The sequence below is a fragment of the Carcharodon carcharias genome, chromosome 6 (genome assembly GCF_017639515.1).
Source record: "Carcharodon carcharias isolate sCarCar2 chromosome 6, sCarCar2.pri, whole genome shotgun sequence".
Taxonomy (NCBI): domain Eukaryota; kingdom Metazoa; phylum Chordata; class Chondrichthyes; order Lamniformes; family Lamnidae; genus Carcharodon; species Carcharodon carcharias.
The window spans coordinates 72,891,164-72,908,642 of NC_054472.1; the positions used below are offsets into that span (position 1 = coordinate 72,891,164).

At 43.1% G+C, this 17,479-nt stretch overlaps 1 protein-coding gene across 1 annotated transcript; it reads left to right on the forward strand.

Moving 5' to 3' along the window:
- The first annotated feature begins 679 nt into the window (after positions 1 to 679).
- Positions 680 to 4,338, forward strand: hey1 (hes-related family bHLH transcription factor with YRPW motif 1). Its single transcript, XM_041189024.1, has 5 exons — positions 680 to 926; positions 1,227 to 1,302; positions 1,427 to 1,510; positions 1,749 to 1,830; positions 2,605 to 4,338. Exons 1-5 carry the CDS (start codon positions 841 to 843, stop codon positions 3,186 to 3,188), a joined length of 912 nt encoding a protein of 303 aa, XP_041044958.1. The 5' UTR covers positions 680 to 840; the 3' UTR covers positions 3,189 to 4,338.
- The last annotated feature ends 13,141 nt before the right edge of the window (positions 4,339 to 17,479 follow it).

Sequence of the window (17,479 nt, forward strand, 5' to 3'; positions counted from 1 at the left end):
TTCGAATTGCGCGGTTTTGATATATCTCATCTGTCAAGTTTAATCAGCTCTTCACACATGCAATAAAGTCGTTGTATTGCACTGCTCCCACTGTGTATCCTTTATATAAATAGGCCTGGAAGGGGAGAGGGCGGGTTGGTTTGGTCTCTCTCTCTTCTCTCTCACGAGTGCGGCTGCCTGTATACAACATGAATCCGTTGTGGTGTGAGTGACCTCAGTCTGTGGAAAGAGTATAATAAATGGAGGTAGAATGGGGAGGGGCGGCGCTCTCGCTCTCTGGAAGCAGTATAAATGGAGCAGGAATTAGCTGGCGTGGCTCTGAGCAGCTAATGTTACTGTTCACACGGTCTGCCGCAGACCCACAGTCGCCCAAGCGAATTGCTACTTTCAATCGAACGCCCGACCGCCGCCAGCTCTGATTGGCCCACGCCGGTCGCTGCCAGAACTTTCCCACGCTTCCCACGACCTGCGCGTGCTTGACGTTTGGGCCGGGGACAGCGCGAGCTGATTGGCTGCAGCGGGCCGGACGCGATCTGAGGCCAATGGCAGCGCAGCGGCCCCTCTTTCCCGCTTCCTGATTGGAGGACTGGGCTGCCAATCAGGCGCCCGGCAGCCCGGCCCCGCAGCGCGGACGCCGTCAATCTGAGCCCAGCCGCTCGGCAAATGGGCCGCGCGAGCTGTCAATCGGCACGGCTGGCGGGGGTTTGACAGGTCACTGGTGAAGTTGGTAAGTGCAATACCGTGGGAAAGCAAGTCAGTGTACTGCAGGCAGCCGAGCGGACAATATCTGCTGGGAGCTTCATTAATGTTACAGCACACACACGAACAATTGAACCGAACATGAAGAGAACTCACGATTACAGTTCGTCGGACAGTGAACTGGACGAAACGATCGAAGTGGAGAAAGAAAGCGCCGATGAAAATGGGTAATGTCTAATATTAGTAGAATATTAATGCCTACAAATGCCAGGGGTTATTCTGAAATCTGAAGATTGCATGGATTTGATGAGGACCATTTTAATTACTGGACCTCATCCCAATGCATTAAAAATAATCCTAAAAGCCCTGCTCTAACATTTAACATCTGATTCATTTCTGGACGCTGCAATTTATGGTATTGAGTTATTGCTTTAAAAAAGCCTCAGTTTGTAAATTTCCAAATGAAGTAGACTTTTCACAGAACTCTGCTTGAATACTGATCCCGAGTTTGATGGATTGGATTTCAGGAACTCCAGCACAGCCACCGGCTCCATGTCCCCTACCACATCCTCTCAGGTCCTGGCTAGGAAAAGGAGGCGAGGGGTAAGTTTCACACAATCCCGCTGAGAAATACGATCGTTTTTGTTGATTGTAGTCGAAGCGAACATTGTTTACACGCGTTTTGTCTGGCTGATTCTTTAAAAGAAATCTATTTTGTTTTAAACAGATCATAGAAAAACGCCGCCGGGATCGTATTAACAACAGCTTGTCAGAACTGCGAAGACTGGTCCCGAGTGCTTACGAGAAACAAGTATGGGAAATAAGTTCTGGTACTCAATTTAAAAAAAATAACTTAGGCGTAAACAAATCAGCCAGCTTGCTTTATTAAAAAGAACTTAAATATTTTCTAGAGTCATGTTAAAGTAAATCTCAGTAAAATGACCCATACTATAAATATGTAAACCACATATTGTGTCGTTCAGCATGTTGACTGGGAAAAGTCGGTTTCACACAAGTCTTTAATTGTAACTCGTTGTTGCTGTTGGCAGGGATCCGCCAAACTAGAAAAAGCAGAGATTTTGCAAATGACCGTTGATCACTTGAAGATGCTGCATGCAGCCGGTGGCAAAGGTAACATTTTGTTGGTATTTCTGGTAAAGATCGGTTAGAAAATGCCAGTGATTAAAATATACTTTGTAAAAGTTGAGAAATACTTGAAGAGTGTAGGACTCCCAGTTTTCAGATGGGCTTTTATTTGAAATTGAAGTAAATAGTTAATTCCTAAGTTTATTCTGGCATGGCATTTCAGCTGTGCAGAATTGTGGAGAACTACAACTTTCCCAACCTTATCTCAGCACAATCATTGTCAAAGATTCCTCAATTTGTTTTTCCACCACTATACAGTTTGGCTGTTGTGTAAACTTAATTGCATTTACATTTTATAAATATGGCCAGGCACTTCCGTTGAGTGCTATGGCAAGAGATATTTTGAATTAAGAACATAAGAAGGAACATTAAAATGTTTTAAGTTTAATTTTATTTAATTAGACAAAGATAAATTAATCTCATAGATAAAGAGATGTATCTTGATGAAACTATCTCTCCACCTCTCCTTTAAGATTCTGTTAAAACCTTTCTGTTTGAAGCCATCTTAGTATCTCCTTTTTTGGTTCAGTGCCACTTTTTATCTGATTACTGTCCTGTGAACATTTTATTACATTAAGAGGCACTACATAAATGCAAGTTGTTGTTATACCCTAGTATAAAGGATATTCCTTTTGTAAGAATGCCATGTTGCCACTTATATAATGCAAAATACCAAAGATTTCCTGAAGTGACTGTGCAATTGCTATAGTATTTGTGACTTTTAAAATAAATTTATTTTAATTTTATCTGATGTTGTAGGCTATTTTGATGCTCAGGCACTAGCTATGGACTACCGCAGCCTGGGATTTCGAGAGTGTTTGGCTGAAGTGGCTCGGTACTTGAGTATTATTGAAGGCCTGGAGAACTCTGATCCTCTCCGTGTGCGTTTGGTCTCTCACCTCAATAACTATGCATCTCAGAGGGAAGTTGCAAGTACTGCACCCCCTAGCATTGGACATCTTGCCTGGGGCACTGGCTTCAGTCAGCACCCACATCATCATTTGCACCCGATCCTATTGCCACAGGCTGCCCATAATAACAATAGTAGTACTGCTTCGACGGAGCCTCACCATCAAAACAGGATCGGCACATCCTCGCACACAGATACCTCTCCACTTAGAGTGGCTCCTAATTGCAGTGTTGGTCCAGTCATCCCAGTGGTCACCTCCTCCACCAAACTGTCCCCACCTTTGTTCTCAATGTCATCCTTGTCTGCATTCCCTCTATCTTTTAGCACTTTTCCCTTGATTTCTCCCAGCACATTTAGTTCATCAGCTCAGACTCCGACGAGCAGCATTGGCAAGCCCTACAGACCCTGGGGGACAGAGATTGGTGCTTTCTAAAGACTCTTCTCTAGGATTTTCATTCCTTAAACAGACAGAAATGCTGAATTCTTAGTTTAAACTCAGCTGAGCTGAGCTATTACCAACATAATTGCCATGGAATGTTAAGGATGTACTTCAGTTCACTGCAGGGCAAATAGTGTACAACTGCATATCAATCTGAAATCCTGTGAATCTGGCTACATAGTTAGCCTCATAGTATTATAAATAGCTCATAGTATTATAAATAATATTCAATATATTCTTACGTGAGCATTCTGACCTTTTCATTCCTGAAGTAGTCTACATTCAAACAAAAAGTTCTAGCAGTTCATTTTAGTAGTGAGATTAGTCTAAACAAGCAGTATGCCAGTTTGTTTCAAGGTTCTAGAGATCATTTCAGACATCGTTTTATCAGTTTCCTTGAAGCTTTGAGTGTAAAGTTATTCAATTTTTTTAAAAAGAGAAGTCTAATATAAAATTGGATTAAATTTATTTGTTTTAAATGAGTTAAATTCTTATTCTTTATTCCAAAAAAAGATTAGGCAGCGGTGTGTTTAAAAAGGCTGCATTATTAAATCAAGGCAGGTTGTGTTTAGCCACAGTTAAGTCTTCCCATTACAAAGGCTTGTGCGTGCGGCATTGGGCACAGCCAGAGGTTAGGGGGTTTAATTTTCCATGTCTTGCTTATTTGGTTAGTTAAATATTGCCTGAAAATATTAACTTACTACCCTTCAAATGTTTCAAATGTAGCAGATTTTTTAAATCACCAACGGCATTGTACATCTATTTATTTCATGGGTACATCTGTACTGTACACGACTAGCTACAAAGTCAACATTATATGCCTTAAACCCAACAAAAAATATTAAGATAACAAGAAGGTCAACTTGATAAGATCAATACACTGGTTTCTTGAGTTATTAAAATATGTCTAAGTAATGTAAATATTAATTTTTTCAGTGATATTTTATATTTTATGTTGCTGAATGGAGCGATGACAAATCAGATTTCCAGCTTAGTTTCAGTGAGTGTTAGATGCTGAAGTATTTTCCAATGCTGAAGCGTTAATTTTTGGAAGGTAATAGCAAGGTGCAGTGTTTGGTAACTGTGTACTGGTTTGTCTTGACTTTACTAAACAAGAGAAATAATAAACTACAAGTGCAATTAAGTATAATTCCATGTTTGTGAATTTTTACTGAGAACCATTTCTGTTAGTGACTTACAGTTATGTACAGTATTAAAGTTTATAGATTTATTATTTAATGGTAGACCTTCATAAGGTTTAATTATAATGCTGGCAAATTCTAGGTCACTGCAATAGCAAGTTTAAAAAATGTAGACAAAGGGATAGCTTATGATTCTCTTTATCGTTCATTAGCAGTGATCTTTTGGCCCTACTGTAAGAAATTGAATTAATTTATTTCCATAATAGTAAACTCTGCCTTTTTTTCTGGCTCTGAGGTATATTTTCGCACCAGTGACAGGGTTGATACAAATTAGTTTGCACACATAAGTTAACATTTGATGGTCAACGAGAGCATACAGCTCTTTGGATTCAAATTTGGGTTTTCTAAACTGGATCAAATTCTATATTAAAGCTACTGACCTACAGAATAAGTAAGGTGTGTCACCCAGGAGAGAGAATTCTGCATGTTCTTTCACACGGGTAAAAGTCTGTCCAAATATTACCTTGGGTTTTCCAATGGAAGAGTATCTCTCTCTGGGTGGGACTTCTTCTCTTGCTGGAGATGGCCCCGTGACCTTAGTTGTATTTCCATTTGAATGTGAGAGGTGAGGTCCCCTATTTCTGCTGCTAACTTGTGCCAGACAGGTGGCGAAAATTTACTGCTTGGACAGAAGGAAAGGTTGGCCAGCGAGCTGCCTGGAAAAACTATTTTTAAAAATATTGTATTTGTAGGATATGGATAGGGCCTGAGTGTGGCTGTGTTCTAGGGGACCATGGTTGACCGAAGCCCCAGCTGCTGATCTTGTAACAATGAATATCAGGGCCCCAATGTTCATTCACAACAGGCAGGAGAAATATTGCCAGAGACTGCATTTTCTTCATTCTAATTTAATTAACAGGTGCCTTTCTGTATGGGTACACATGCTTTGGCTCCCTGGATCTGCCCTGTGGGAGTCTAAATGCAATGAATTCCTCACTGAGCAGGTTTCTGCCCTTGCCTGCCTGATCTTTGCTGAAAAGACAATGGGGGAAGGGTCAGATGGGGGCAGAGGTGAGGTGCAGGAAAATCTGTCCTGCATACACACAGGTGAACTATGCACCTTTTGGATCTTGTATAAGAAGTGCCGCAACTCACTTTGGAGGGTGGAGGGAATATAAGGGCATGAAGGGAACTAAAGATATGGAGAAAGAGATGGGTGCTGAAGGGAGATAAAAAGGAAGTTGCTGAGGGAACAATGAAATCTTCTGAAGAATGATAAAGAGAGAATGTGTTGATCAGAATGTATAGGAGACAGGAGCAAAGCGTTAGGGCAAATTGGCAGAGACAGCAAGGGAAGTTGCTGGAGCTGAATATGAGGGGATTATTGGTGAGGGAGAGGGGAATAAATAGCAGAGCCAATAAACGGCTGGGGATGATACAAAGACCATAGGTTTGTGGGGACGGATAGGGGAGGCATTGGAGATGAGCAGTTTCTAGGGAATGTGAATGGCTGTGCTCCAAAAATGTTTCCACAGGAACCTTGTTGTTGGCCAACATCCCTACTGCTGACCTGGCAATGCTAGATGACAGGGCCTAACTCACAGCTCCAATGTCAATGCTCATTTGGGACAAGGTGAAGGGGTGTAGATGGGATGTGGACTTGTGAAAGAAAATGTCAGGGAAGGAGGCTGCAAAGCACATCCTTTGTATTTCTTTCTGCAGTTGCCCTGCAGCCTGGCTAGATCCATGCCAACCTCCCTGACCAGAAACTTGTCTGTAGTCCTGGTTGGATTGTCTCCACAGATTACAGTCCAAGCTCAGGCTACATCCCCACCTGGAGCACTTGCCACACCTGGTACCCGTTACCCTCAACTAGAAACATGAATGTATCACCCTAAAAACATTTGACCCTGACATGGACTGTATATCCACAGGGATCAACTTGGTGAAGCTACAACACAGGACTACTTGCATGCCAAACAGTAGAAGCAGCATACAACTGACAAGAGCTAAGTGATCCCACAACCAAAGGACCTGATCTAAGCTCTGCAATCCTGCCACATCCAGCCATGAATGGTGTTGGACAATTAAACAACTAACTGGATGAGGAGGCTCCATAAATATCCTCATCATCAATGATGGGGGAGCCCAGCACTTCAGTGCGAAAAGTAAGGCCAAAGCATTTGCAACATTCTTCAGCCAGAAGTGCTGATTAGATTATTATATTGGCCTCCTCTGGAGCTCACCAGGATCACAGATGCCAGTCTTCAGCCAATTCGATTCACTCCACATGATACCAAGAAATGGCTGAAGGTACTGGTTACTGCAAAGGCTATGGGCCCTGACAATATTCTGACAATAGCACTGAAGACTTGTATTCCAGAGTTAGCCATACCCCTAGCCAAGCTGTTCCAGTACAGCTACATCTACCTGGCAATGTAGAAAATGGCCCAGGTGTGTCCTGCCCACAAAAAGCAGGATAAATTCAACCCAGCCAATTATTCTCTATCACCAGCAAAGTGAGAGAAAAGTTAGGTCGACAGTGCTGTCAAGTGGCACTTACACAGCATTGACATGCTCACTGATGCTCAATTTGAGTTCTGCCAGGCCCACTCAGTTCCCGACCTTATTACAGCCTTGGCCCAAACATGGGCAAAAGAGCTGAATTCAAGAGGTGAGGTGATAGTGACTGCGTTTGACATCAAGGCAACATTTGACCAAGTGTGACATCATGGAGCCCTAGCAAAACTGAAATCAATGGGAACACTCTCCGCTGGTTGGAGACATACCTAGAACAAAGGGAGATGTTTGTGGCTGTTGGAGGTCAATTATTTCAGTCCCAGGACATTGTTGCAGAAGTTCCTCGGAGTAATGTCCTAGACCCAATCACCTACAGCTGCTTCGTCAATGGCCTTCCCTCCATCATAAGATCAGGAATGGGGATGTTCACTGATGATTGCACAATGTTCAGCACAATTTGCGACTCCTCAGGTACTGAAGTAGCCTGTGTCCAAATGCAGCAAGATCCTAACAACATTCTGACTTAGGCTGATAAATGACAAATAACATTTGTGCCACACAAGTGCCAGGCAATGACCACCTCCAGCAAGGGACAATATAATCATCTTGCTTTGACGTTTGATGTCATTACCATCACTGAATCCCACCATCAACATCCTGATGGCTACCATTGGCCAGAAACTGAACTGGACTAGCCATATAAATACTGCAGCTACAAGAGCAGGCTTGAGGCTAGGAATCCTGCAGCGAGCACCTTATCTCCTGACTCCCCAAAGCCTGTCCACCATCAGCAAGACACAAGTCAGGAGTTTGATGTACTACTCTACACTTGCTCTAATGAGCATAGTTCCAACAACACTCAAGGAACTCAACACCATCCAGAACAAAACAGTCTACTTGATGGGAACCCCATCCACCATCTTAAACATTCACCCCCTCCCACAGTGCCATCTTTCAGATGCACTTCAGCAACTCACCAAGGATCCTCCAACATACCTTCAAAACCTGCGTCTTCTATCACCAGGAGAACAAGGACAGCAGATCCATGGGAACACCACCACCTGCGGGTTTCTCTCCAAGCCACTCACCATCGTGACTTGGAGCTATATTGCCGTTCCTTCACTGTCACTGGGTAAAATCCTGGAATTTCCTTCCTAACAGCACTGTGGGTGGACCTACACCATATGGACTGCAGCGGTTTCAAGGTGGCTCACCACCACCTTCTCAAGGGCAATTATGAATGGGCAATAAATGCTGATCTGGCCAGTAACACTCACATCCTGTGAAAGAATAAATTAAAAACACCTTTCACAAACTCAGGCTGTCCCACGGCATTTTGCTGACAAAAAATTTCACTTCAAGCGTAGTCACTGTTGCAATGTAGAAAACACAGCAAATAATTTGTGCACAGCAAGGCCCCACAATCAGCAATGTGATAACATCAACAGTGTTCATTATATAGTGCCTTTAATGCAGTAAAAATATTGCAAGGCATTTCACAGGAACATTATCAGACAAAACTTGACTAGATAATCTTTTAGTTTAATGATGTTGATGTGATCACACATTTACATCTAAAGTATGGTTTCATTGAAAACAAGCTTGATGTGGCATGGGTTCTGATAAAGGGTCATTGACCTGAAACAATCCTAACTTCCTCTCTCCGAGATGCTGCCTAGTATTTAAGTTAAGTATTTTCAGCATTTTCAGTTTGAGTAGCACCATTTGATGAGCATGTTGTTTAATCGACAATACACTAAAGATTTTGTTTTAATCTGAAATTAAGACAGCACTTGGCTAAGTACGTTTGAAACAAAAAATGAAAGTGCTGGGAGCACAGAGGCAGTCAGTCAGCATCAGTGGAGAGACCTGACAAGTTTCCGTTTCTGGTGTGGATCCTTTTCTGACCAGAAAAATAGGAGGTGGGCAGATATAATAATAATATCAGGGAAAAGGGAGGGTATAAATATAAAAAAAGACAAACCCAGAGAGGAATTGTAAGTGGAATGATGTAACATTATCTCAGTCAGTAATAGAAGCATGATGAGATTAAATACACAAAAGATTTAGAATAGCTAAAGTCAAAGGGAGGCTGGGGAAAATGTGAGAAAATAGAAGAGAAGGAAAACCTGGTGGTCAAGTATGAAATTAAATCTGATTTAAAAACAAGGCTGTAACTAATATTTAAAGTTACTGAAGTCATTGTTCAGGCTGGAGGTTTGCAGGAGAAAAAAATGAGATTTTGTTCTTAAAATTTGCATGGCTTTTCACAGTAACAGCGTGTGAGGCTAATGACAGAGAGATCAAAATGGGCCAGGTGGTGGGGGGGGAATTGGGTGGGCGGGTGGGGGGTGGGGGGGGGGGAGGGGGTGGTGTGCGTCCCAACGTCACTGCGCAGCACTTAGATTTTCAGTTACAACACAGTCGGCTGCACTCCCGCCAAACTGTCAAAGTCCTATTAAGGTCTTTTAACTAACAATTAAAATAGTTAACGGAGCTGCCCGTCCAACCTTAAGATTGGCGGGCTGTCAAAGAGCTCAGGCGGCCTTTGCATTCTTCATGGAACCTCATCCACAGGTGGGATGGGATTTCATGAATGATTTTAAATTTTCTCAAAAATTTTTATTGAAATTAATGCACCTGTGACAGTTTCACATGAGGGGATAGGTCATAAAAAATTCTTTCAACACTTTATTGAACTGGTAAAACTTAAAACTAATCTCCCTGAGGCACCTTGCTGCCACAGGGTGATTTCTGCGCTCTTTCACGTACATGAAAGAGCACACTCCTGACTCAGGGAACATCCCCCCTCCCCCGCCCGCACAGGGAGCACAGAGCTTCCTTAATTGGCTCGCCCATCTATAATGGTGGCGCTGACCCGATCGAGGGTGCCAATCAGGTCTGCGCTTGCCCACGCCCACCTCTGCATGACCCCATCGAAGGGGGGAAAATTCTACCCATAGTCCCTTTAACATAGTAAAATGTCCCAAGACGCTTCCCAGGGGCACTATCAAACAAAATTTGACACTGAGTTACGTGCACATATATTAAGGCAAGTAACCAAAATCTTGATCAAAGTGATAGATTTTAAGGAGCATCTTAAAGGAGAGGAGATAGGTAGTGAGATGCAAAGATTTTGGGAGAGAATTGAGGCTACAGAAGTCACATCTGCCAGTGGTGGAGTTATTTAAATCAAGGATGCGCAAGAGATTAGAATTGGAGGAGCACAGAATCTCAATAACAGTAACAACTTGCATCCTTATAGCGTCTTAACTTAGTAAAACATCACAAGGTGTTTCACAGGAGTTTATTAAACAAAGTTTGAAACCGGATCATTATAAGAGAATATTAGAGCAGATGGTCAAAGGTTGACATTAAGAAGGCTTAAAGGAGGAAAGGAAAGACAGGTATAGGCACTGTGTATTTTATGGAATGACCTCCAGAACTTGGGTCATTGGCAGCTAAATGTATAGCCACCAATGGAAGAGCGATTAAAATCGTTGATGCTCAAAAGGCCAGTATTAGAGGAGCACCGATGTCTCAGAGGGGCTGGAGAGGTTACAGAGTAGGAAAGGGCAAGGGCTTGGAGGGATTTGAAACAGGGTGAGAAGTTTAAAATCAAAGGGTTGTTGACCAGAACCAATGATTCTCTGACCATGATTGGATAGCTAAGAATGGAACCAGGCTAGGACAGGCCCACCCAGCTGAATGAAGGGGAAGAGGCATTGGATGAGGATGGAAGAGGGGAATTGGAAATGGCTGCAGATAGGTGGACACAGATGAGGAGGGATAGTTTACCACAGTCAGAGTCACATAGGATGTCAGTTGTGACAGTACAGAAAATGCTGTGAGTACTCACCTGCGAAGAGAGAATCAGAATCATAGCAACATTTCAGGCCATTGACCTTGGTAACTTTGCTAAGGGCCATTTCCAGGTTGTGGTAAGGATGGAAACCTGGTTGGAGGGATTCAAAGGTGGAGATGTCTTTTGCATTTACATAAAGGATCATGAAACAAACTAGCAAAATATTTTATAGGCACATGAATAAAAAAATGGAATGCTGTGATGGGAATAGGGCCATTAAGAAAGAGACACAATAATACTACAGATAATGAGATAGAGATGTCAGAAATATTAAATTACTTTGCTTCCGTATTTATTAGGAAGATGAAACAGGTAGTCATGATGTTTAATGATGAGACGAGTAATGAGAGAAGTGCATTTAAAATTAAAAGAGGGGATGTATTGAACAAACTAACTATTGAACTCAAAGAGGACAAAGCCCCTGGCCTGGATGGATTGCATCCACACATTTTTAAAAAATCTAGGGAAGAGATAACAGAGTCATTGCTACTCATATTTAATAATTGGTTAGAAAAAGGTGTAGTGCCACAGGACCGGAGGATCATTAATGTAATTCCCATATTTAAGAAGGCAGCAGAACATGTCTACAGAATTATATCAGCCAGTTTAACATTGGTGTAAGAAAAATTATGAAATTCTTACTAAAGGAGAGAATAAAAGAACATCTAGAAAAGCAAAATATAATACTGAATACATAGCATGGATTTCAAAAAGGGAAAATCTTGCTTCATCTACTTTATTGAATTTTTTGAGGATACAACAGGGTGTGTAAACAATGGTAATGGAGTAAATGTAATTTACCTGGATTTTCAAAAGGCTTTCAATAAGGTGCTCCATAATAGACTATTGAATAAGGTCAGAGAATGTGGAATCAGGGGACAAGTGGCAGGATGGATTGCTAACTGGCTTCAAGACAGAAAGCAGAAAGTGGGAATAAAGGGTAGTTATTCAGAGTGACAGAGGTGGGACGTGGTGGTCCACAATGATCACTGCTGGGACTACTGCTATTCGCAATTTACATTAAGGATTTGGACTTTGGAATCAAAAGTACAATTCTTAAATTTGCGGATAACAGCAAATTTGTGGGATACTCAATATTGAGGAGGACTGCAACAAATTACAGGAGGACATAAATAAACTCGCAGAATGGACAAATAATTGGCAAATGAGACTCATCACAGCTAAGTATGAGGTAGTACATTTTGGTAGGCAGAAAAGGGAAGTGGTGGCATTGTGATTTTGTCGCTGGACTAGTAATCCAGAGACTCAGGGCTTTGGGGACCCGGGTTTGAATCCCACCATGGCAGATGGTGGGATTTGAATTCAATAAAAATCTGGAATTAAAAGTCTAATGATGGCCATGGAACCATTGCTGATTGTAATAAAAAGCCATCTGATTCACTAATGCCTTTTAGGGAAGGAAATCTACTGTCCTTACCTGCTCTGGCCTACATGTGACTCCAGACCCACAGCAATGTGGTTGACTCTTAAATGGCCTCTGAAATGGCCTAGCAAGCCACTCAATTGTTTCAAACTGTTAGAAAGTGTAAAAGCAATAAAACCAGATGGACCACCCGGCATGTGCATAGGCACCTGTCGACCCTGCAAAGTCCTCCTGACTGACATCTGGGGGCTGGTGCCAAAATTGGGAGAGCTTTCTCACGGACTAGTCAAGCAACAGCCTGACATAGTCATACTTATGGAATCATACCTTACAGATAATGTCCCAGACACCGCCATCACTAACAGAGGGGGCAGCACAGTGGTATACAGTTGAGAGGGAGTTGCCCTGGGAGTCCTCAACATGGACTGTGGGCCCCATGAAGTCTCTTGTCATCTGGTTAAACACGGGCAAGGAAACCTCCTGTTGATTACCAGGTATCACCCTCCCTCAGCTGATGAATCAGTACTCTTCCATGTTGAATACCACTTGGAGGAAGCACTGAGAATGCAAGGGTGCAGAATGTACTCTGGGTGGGGGACTTCAATGTCCATTACCAAGGGTGGCTTAGTTGCACCACTACTGACTGAGCTGGCCAAGCTGCTAGACTGGGCCTGCAGCAGGTGGTGAGGGAACCAACAAGAGGGAAAAACATACTTGACCTCATCCTCACCAACCTGCTTGCCATAGATGCATCTATCTATGTGAGTATTGGTAGGAGTGACCACCGCACAGTCCTTGTGGAGACCAAGTCCCGTCTTTACATTGAAGATACCCTCTATCATGTTGTGTGGCACTACAGGCGTGCTAAATGGGATACATTTCAAACAGATCTAGCAACTCAAGACTGGGCAACCACGAGGCGCTGTGGGCCTTCAGCAGTAGCAGAATGGTAGTCAACAAAATCTGTAACCTCATGGCCCGGCATATCCCCCACTCTACAATTACGACCAAGCCAGGGGATCAACCCTGGTTCAATGAAGAGTGCAGGAGACCATGCCTGGAACAGCACCAGGCATACCTAAAAATGTGGTATCAACCTGGTGAGGTTATAACACAGGACTACTTGCATGTCAAACAGCATAAGCAGCAAGTGATAGTCAGAGCTAAGCAATTCCACAACCAATGAATTAGATCTAAGCTCCGAAGTCCTGACACATCCAGTCGTGAATGATGATGGACAATTAAACAACTCAGTGGACGAGCAAGCTTCACAAATATCCTCATCCTCAATGATGGGGGAGCCCAGCACATCAGTGCAAAAGATAAGGCTGAAGCATTTGCAACAATCTTCAGTCGAAAATGCCGAATGGATGATCCATCTCAGCCTCCTCTGGAGGTCCCCAGGATCACAGATGCCAACCTGTATCCAATTTGACTCACTCCACGTGATATCAAGAAACCACTAAAGGCACTGGATACCGCAAAGGCTATGTGCCCTGACAACATTCCAGCAATAGTGGTGAAGACCAGCGCTCAAGTACTTGCCACGCTCCTAACCAAGCTACGACACTGGCAGTTACCCAGCAATGAGGAAAATTACCCAGGTATGTCCTGTACATAAAAAGCAGGACAAATCCAACCCGGCCAATTACTGCCCCATCAGTCTACTCTCTATCATCAGTAAAGTGATTGAAGGGGTCACCAACAATGCTATCAAGTAACACTTGCTTAGCAATAGCCTGTTCACTGATGCTCAGTTTGGTCCACTCAGCTCCTGACCTCATTACAGCATTGGTTCAAACATGGACAAAAGAGCTGAACTCCAAATGTGAGGTGTGAGTGATTACCCTTGACATCAAGGCGGCATTTGACAGACTGTGGCATCAAGGAACACGAGCAAAACTGGAGTCAATGTGAATCGGGGGGAAATTCTCCGTTGGTTGGAGTCATACTTAGTACAAAGGAAGATGGTTGTGGTTGATGGAGGTCAGTCATCTTAGTCCCAGGACATCACCGCAGGAGCTCCTCAGAGTAGTGCCCGAAGCCCAACCATCTTCAGCTGCTTCATCAATGACCTTCCTTCCATCATAAGGTCAGAAGTGGGGATGTTTGCTAATGGTTGCACAATGTTCAGCACCATTCACTACTCCTCAGATACTGAAGTGGTCCATGTCCAAATGCAGCAAGACCAGGACAATATCCAGGCTTGGGCTGACAAGTGCCAAGTAACATTCACGTCACACAAGTGCCAGACAATGACCATCTCCAACAGGAAAGAATATAACCATCGCCCCTTGACATTCAATGACATCACCATCACTGAATCCACCACTATCAACATCCTGGGGGTTACCATTGACCAGAAACTGTACTGGACTAGCTATATAAACACTGTGGCTACAAGAGCAGGTCAGAGGCTAGGAATCATGCATCGAGGAACTCACTTCCTGACTCCCCAAAGCCTGTCCAGCATCTACAAGGCGCAAGTCAGGACTGTGATGGAATACTTTCTATTTGCCTGGATGAGTGCAGCTCCAATAACACACAGGAAGCTTGACACCATCCAGGACAAAGCAGCCCACATGATTGGCACCCCATCCACAAACATTCACTCCCTCCACCACTGACGCACAATAGCAGCAGTGTGTACCAGCTACAAGATGTACTGCAGGAAATCACCAAGCCTCCTTAGACAGCACCTTTCAAACCTATGACTACTGCCATCTAGAAGGACAAGGGCAGCAGATATAGTGAATACCACCACCTGCAAGTTCCTCTCCAAGCTACTCACCATCCGGGCTTGGAAATATATCACCATTCCTTCACTGTCACGGGGTCAAAATCCTGGAACCCCCTCCCTAACATCACTGTGGGTGTACCCACACCACATGGACTGCAGTGGTTCAAGAAGCTCACCACCACCTTCTCAAGGGCAACTAGGGATGGGCATAAATACTGGCCTAGCCAGAGAGGCCCTCATCCCGTGAATGAATAATTTAAAAAAACTATTACTTGGAAGGTGCAAGCCTAGGTGGGGTAGTGTAACAAAGGGGTCTCAGAGTACATAGACACCAACTACTAAAAGCTGTGCCACAGGTTGGCAAGGCCATGAAAAAACAATCAAAGCACTAGGCTTTATTTTTAGGGGGATAGAATTGAAAAGTAGTGCAGTGATGCTAAACCTATATTATAGCCTAACTAGATCGCACTCAGAATACTGTGTGCACTTCTGGTCACCAGATTAGTAAAAAGGATATTGAGGCACTGGAGAGAGTGCAGAGAAGATTTACAAGAATGATACTAGAAATGTGTGGGTATACATATCAGGAAAGGACAAACAGGCTGACTCTTTTTTCTCTTAAATAAAGGAGGCTGAAGGGCTGACCTAATGAAGGTCTTTAAAATTATGAAAAGTTTTGATAGAGTGGATGCAGAGAGAATGTTTCTTCTTGTGGGGAAAAGCATAACGAGAGACCAACTCAAGGGTAAATAGAGATGGGCAACAAATGCTGGCCTTTCCAGCAATGCTGATATTCCAGCAATGTTGATATCCCACCGAAGAAAAATATAAAATAGTCATCAAGGAAGCCAATGGGAAATCCATTAGGAACTTCTTTACCCAAAGAGTGATGAGAAAGTGGAACTTGTTACAACTGGGAGAGGCTGATGTGAATATTATAGAGGCATTTAAGGTGAGGCTAGACAAGCATTTGAGGGAGAAGGGAATAGAAGGTTTTGCTGGTAGATTTAGAAGAGAAACTATGGGAGGAGGCTCAACTGGAGCCAGCATGGAATTGTTGGGTTGAATGGCCTGTTTCTTGCCATATATCCTGGGTAATCCTATGTACACGGAAAGCTAGAGGAGAATGGGAGATGGAAGTAGAGCTGGAGGAAGGGTGACCCATGGTATCACAGAGGGAATGGTTTCATTGGAAATCTGTTTAATGTGACATCATTTGATGAACTTAGTGCATTTTGAATTCAGTCGCCTGTTTTCTGATGTCGGTTTCCGCATGGAAACTGATAACACCCAGCTCTACCTCACCACCATATCTCCAACCTCTCCACTGTTTCTAAATTATCAGACTGTTTGTCTGACATCCAGTACTTGATGAGCCCAATACTGGGAAGACCAAAGTCACCGCCTTTGGTTCCCACCACAAACTCCATCCACTATACACTGACGCTGTCCCTTTTCCTTCCTGACCTCTAGTTTTTCTGTTTTGGTGAAGGGTCTGCACCTATAAAATAATCACATTTGTTCTCCCACAGATGCTCACTGGTCTGCATTGCATTTGGAGTATTTTCTGCTTTTGCTGCAGATTCCAGGAGCTCCATTTAGTGTTTTGTTTTTATACTTGGTAAGTGCCTTTACTGTGCAAGGAAGCCTGTGCCCTCTGTTGGCCAGATTAATTATTTTCGTCTAGAGTGAAACAGTCATTTTCAATTGATGTCAGTGGAGACATGCATACTCACACCAGGGGCAGAAGTTTGCCCTCGTTGGGTAGGCATGACAGATAGGCCCAGGAGCGGCCGAGAATCTGACCACTGCCCGCGATTGGGCCCCAACCACGATTTCACGCTGGCTGGCCAATTAATGGCCAGCCAGTGTGAAACGCGCACTGCTGGGATAGGGGTGGGAGGGGCGCGAGTGCTGAAGTTTGCACATGCAAACGGGTGAGCACAATAAAGACTCCCTGAGGCACAGAGCTCTCTCAGGGAGCGGAAGATTTTTATCAATAAAACTAAAGACTTTTTAAGTAATGAGAACATGTCCCCACATGAGCAGGGACATGTTAAATATGAGTGTAAAATTTAAAAAAAATCATTGGTGGAAACCTCATCTTGCCCGTGGATGAAATTTTGCCAAAAATGTAAAGGCTGCTTGGCTTTTTCGCCCACTCACCAACCGAACGGTCGAATGGACAGCAAAAAATTCCAAACAATTTGTACCATCTAGACCCAGTGTTTATCCATTTTTAGTTTTGCTAATTATTTTCTTTCTATCCAAACACTATTAATATTATTTTTAAGACCATTTACTATTGAAGTGTCTACTTTATTATCTGTTTTAGTAAAAACTCAATTAATGTAATTGTCAATTTTTCTGCCAACTCCCCATAAACTGTAAGTTTATTTTATATATTCTTTGGTCCAATCCCTACACGTCCAAGTCAGGAACATGATATTTATTATCCACCTAGAGCAATGAGAGAACAAAAACTCAGGAGAGAGAGAAAAAGCGAAACAACATCTGAAAGAGCAATAGAGAGAGAGAAAAAGGAGGAGGGAAGCAAACTGGGGTTGAGATAGAAAAACTAGGGAGGAAGAGAGAGAACACAAACAGGGGGGAGAGAGAGACACACACACGCGC

Excerpts from the sequence above, each read along its gene's own strand:
- hey1 (XM_041189024.1), top strand. The coding sequence starts at position 841 with ATGAAGAGAACTCACGATTACAGTTCGTCGGACAGTGAACTGGACGAA. Across the intron at positions 1,303-1,426 it reads CTAGGAAAAGGAGGCGAGGG|ATCATAGAAAAACGCCGCCG; the intron begins GTAAGTTTCACA and ends TGTTTTAAACAG. Across the intron at positions 1,831-2,604 it reads GCATGCAGCCGGTGGCAAAG|GCTATTTTGATGCTCAGGCA; the intron begins GTAACATTTTGT and ends CTGATGTTGTAG.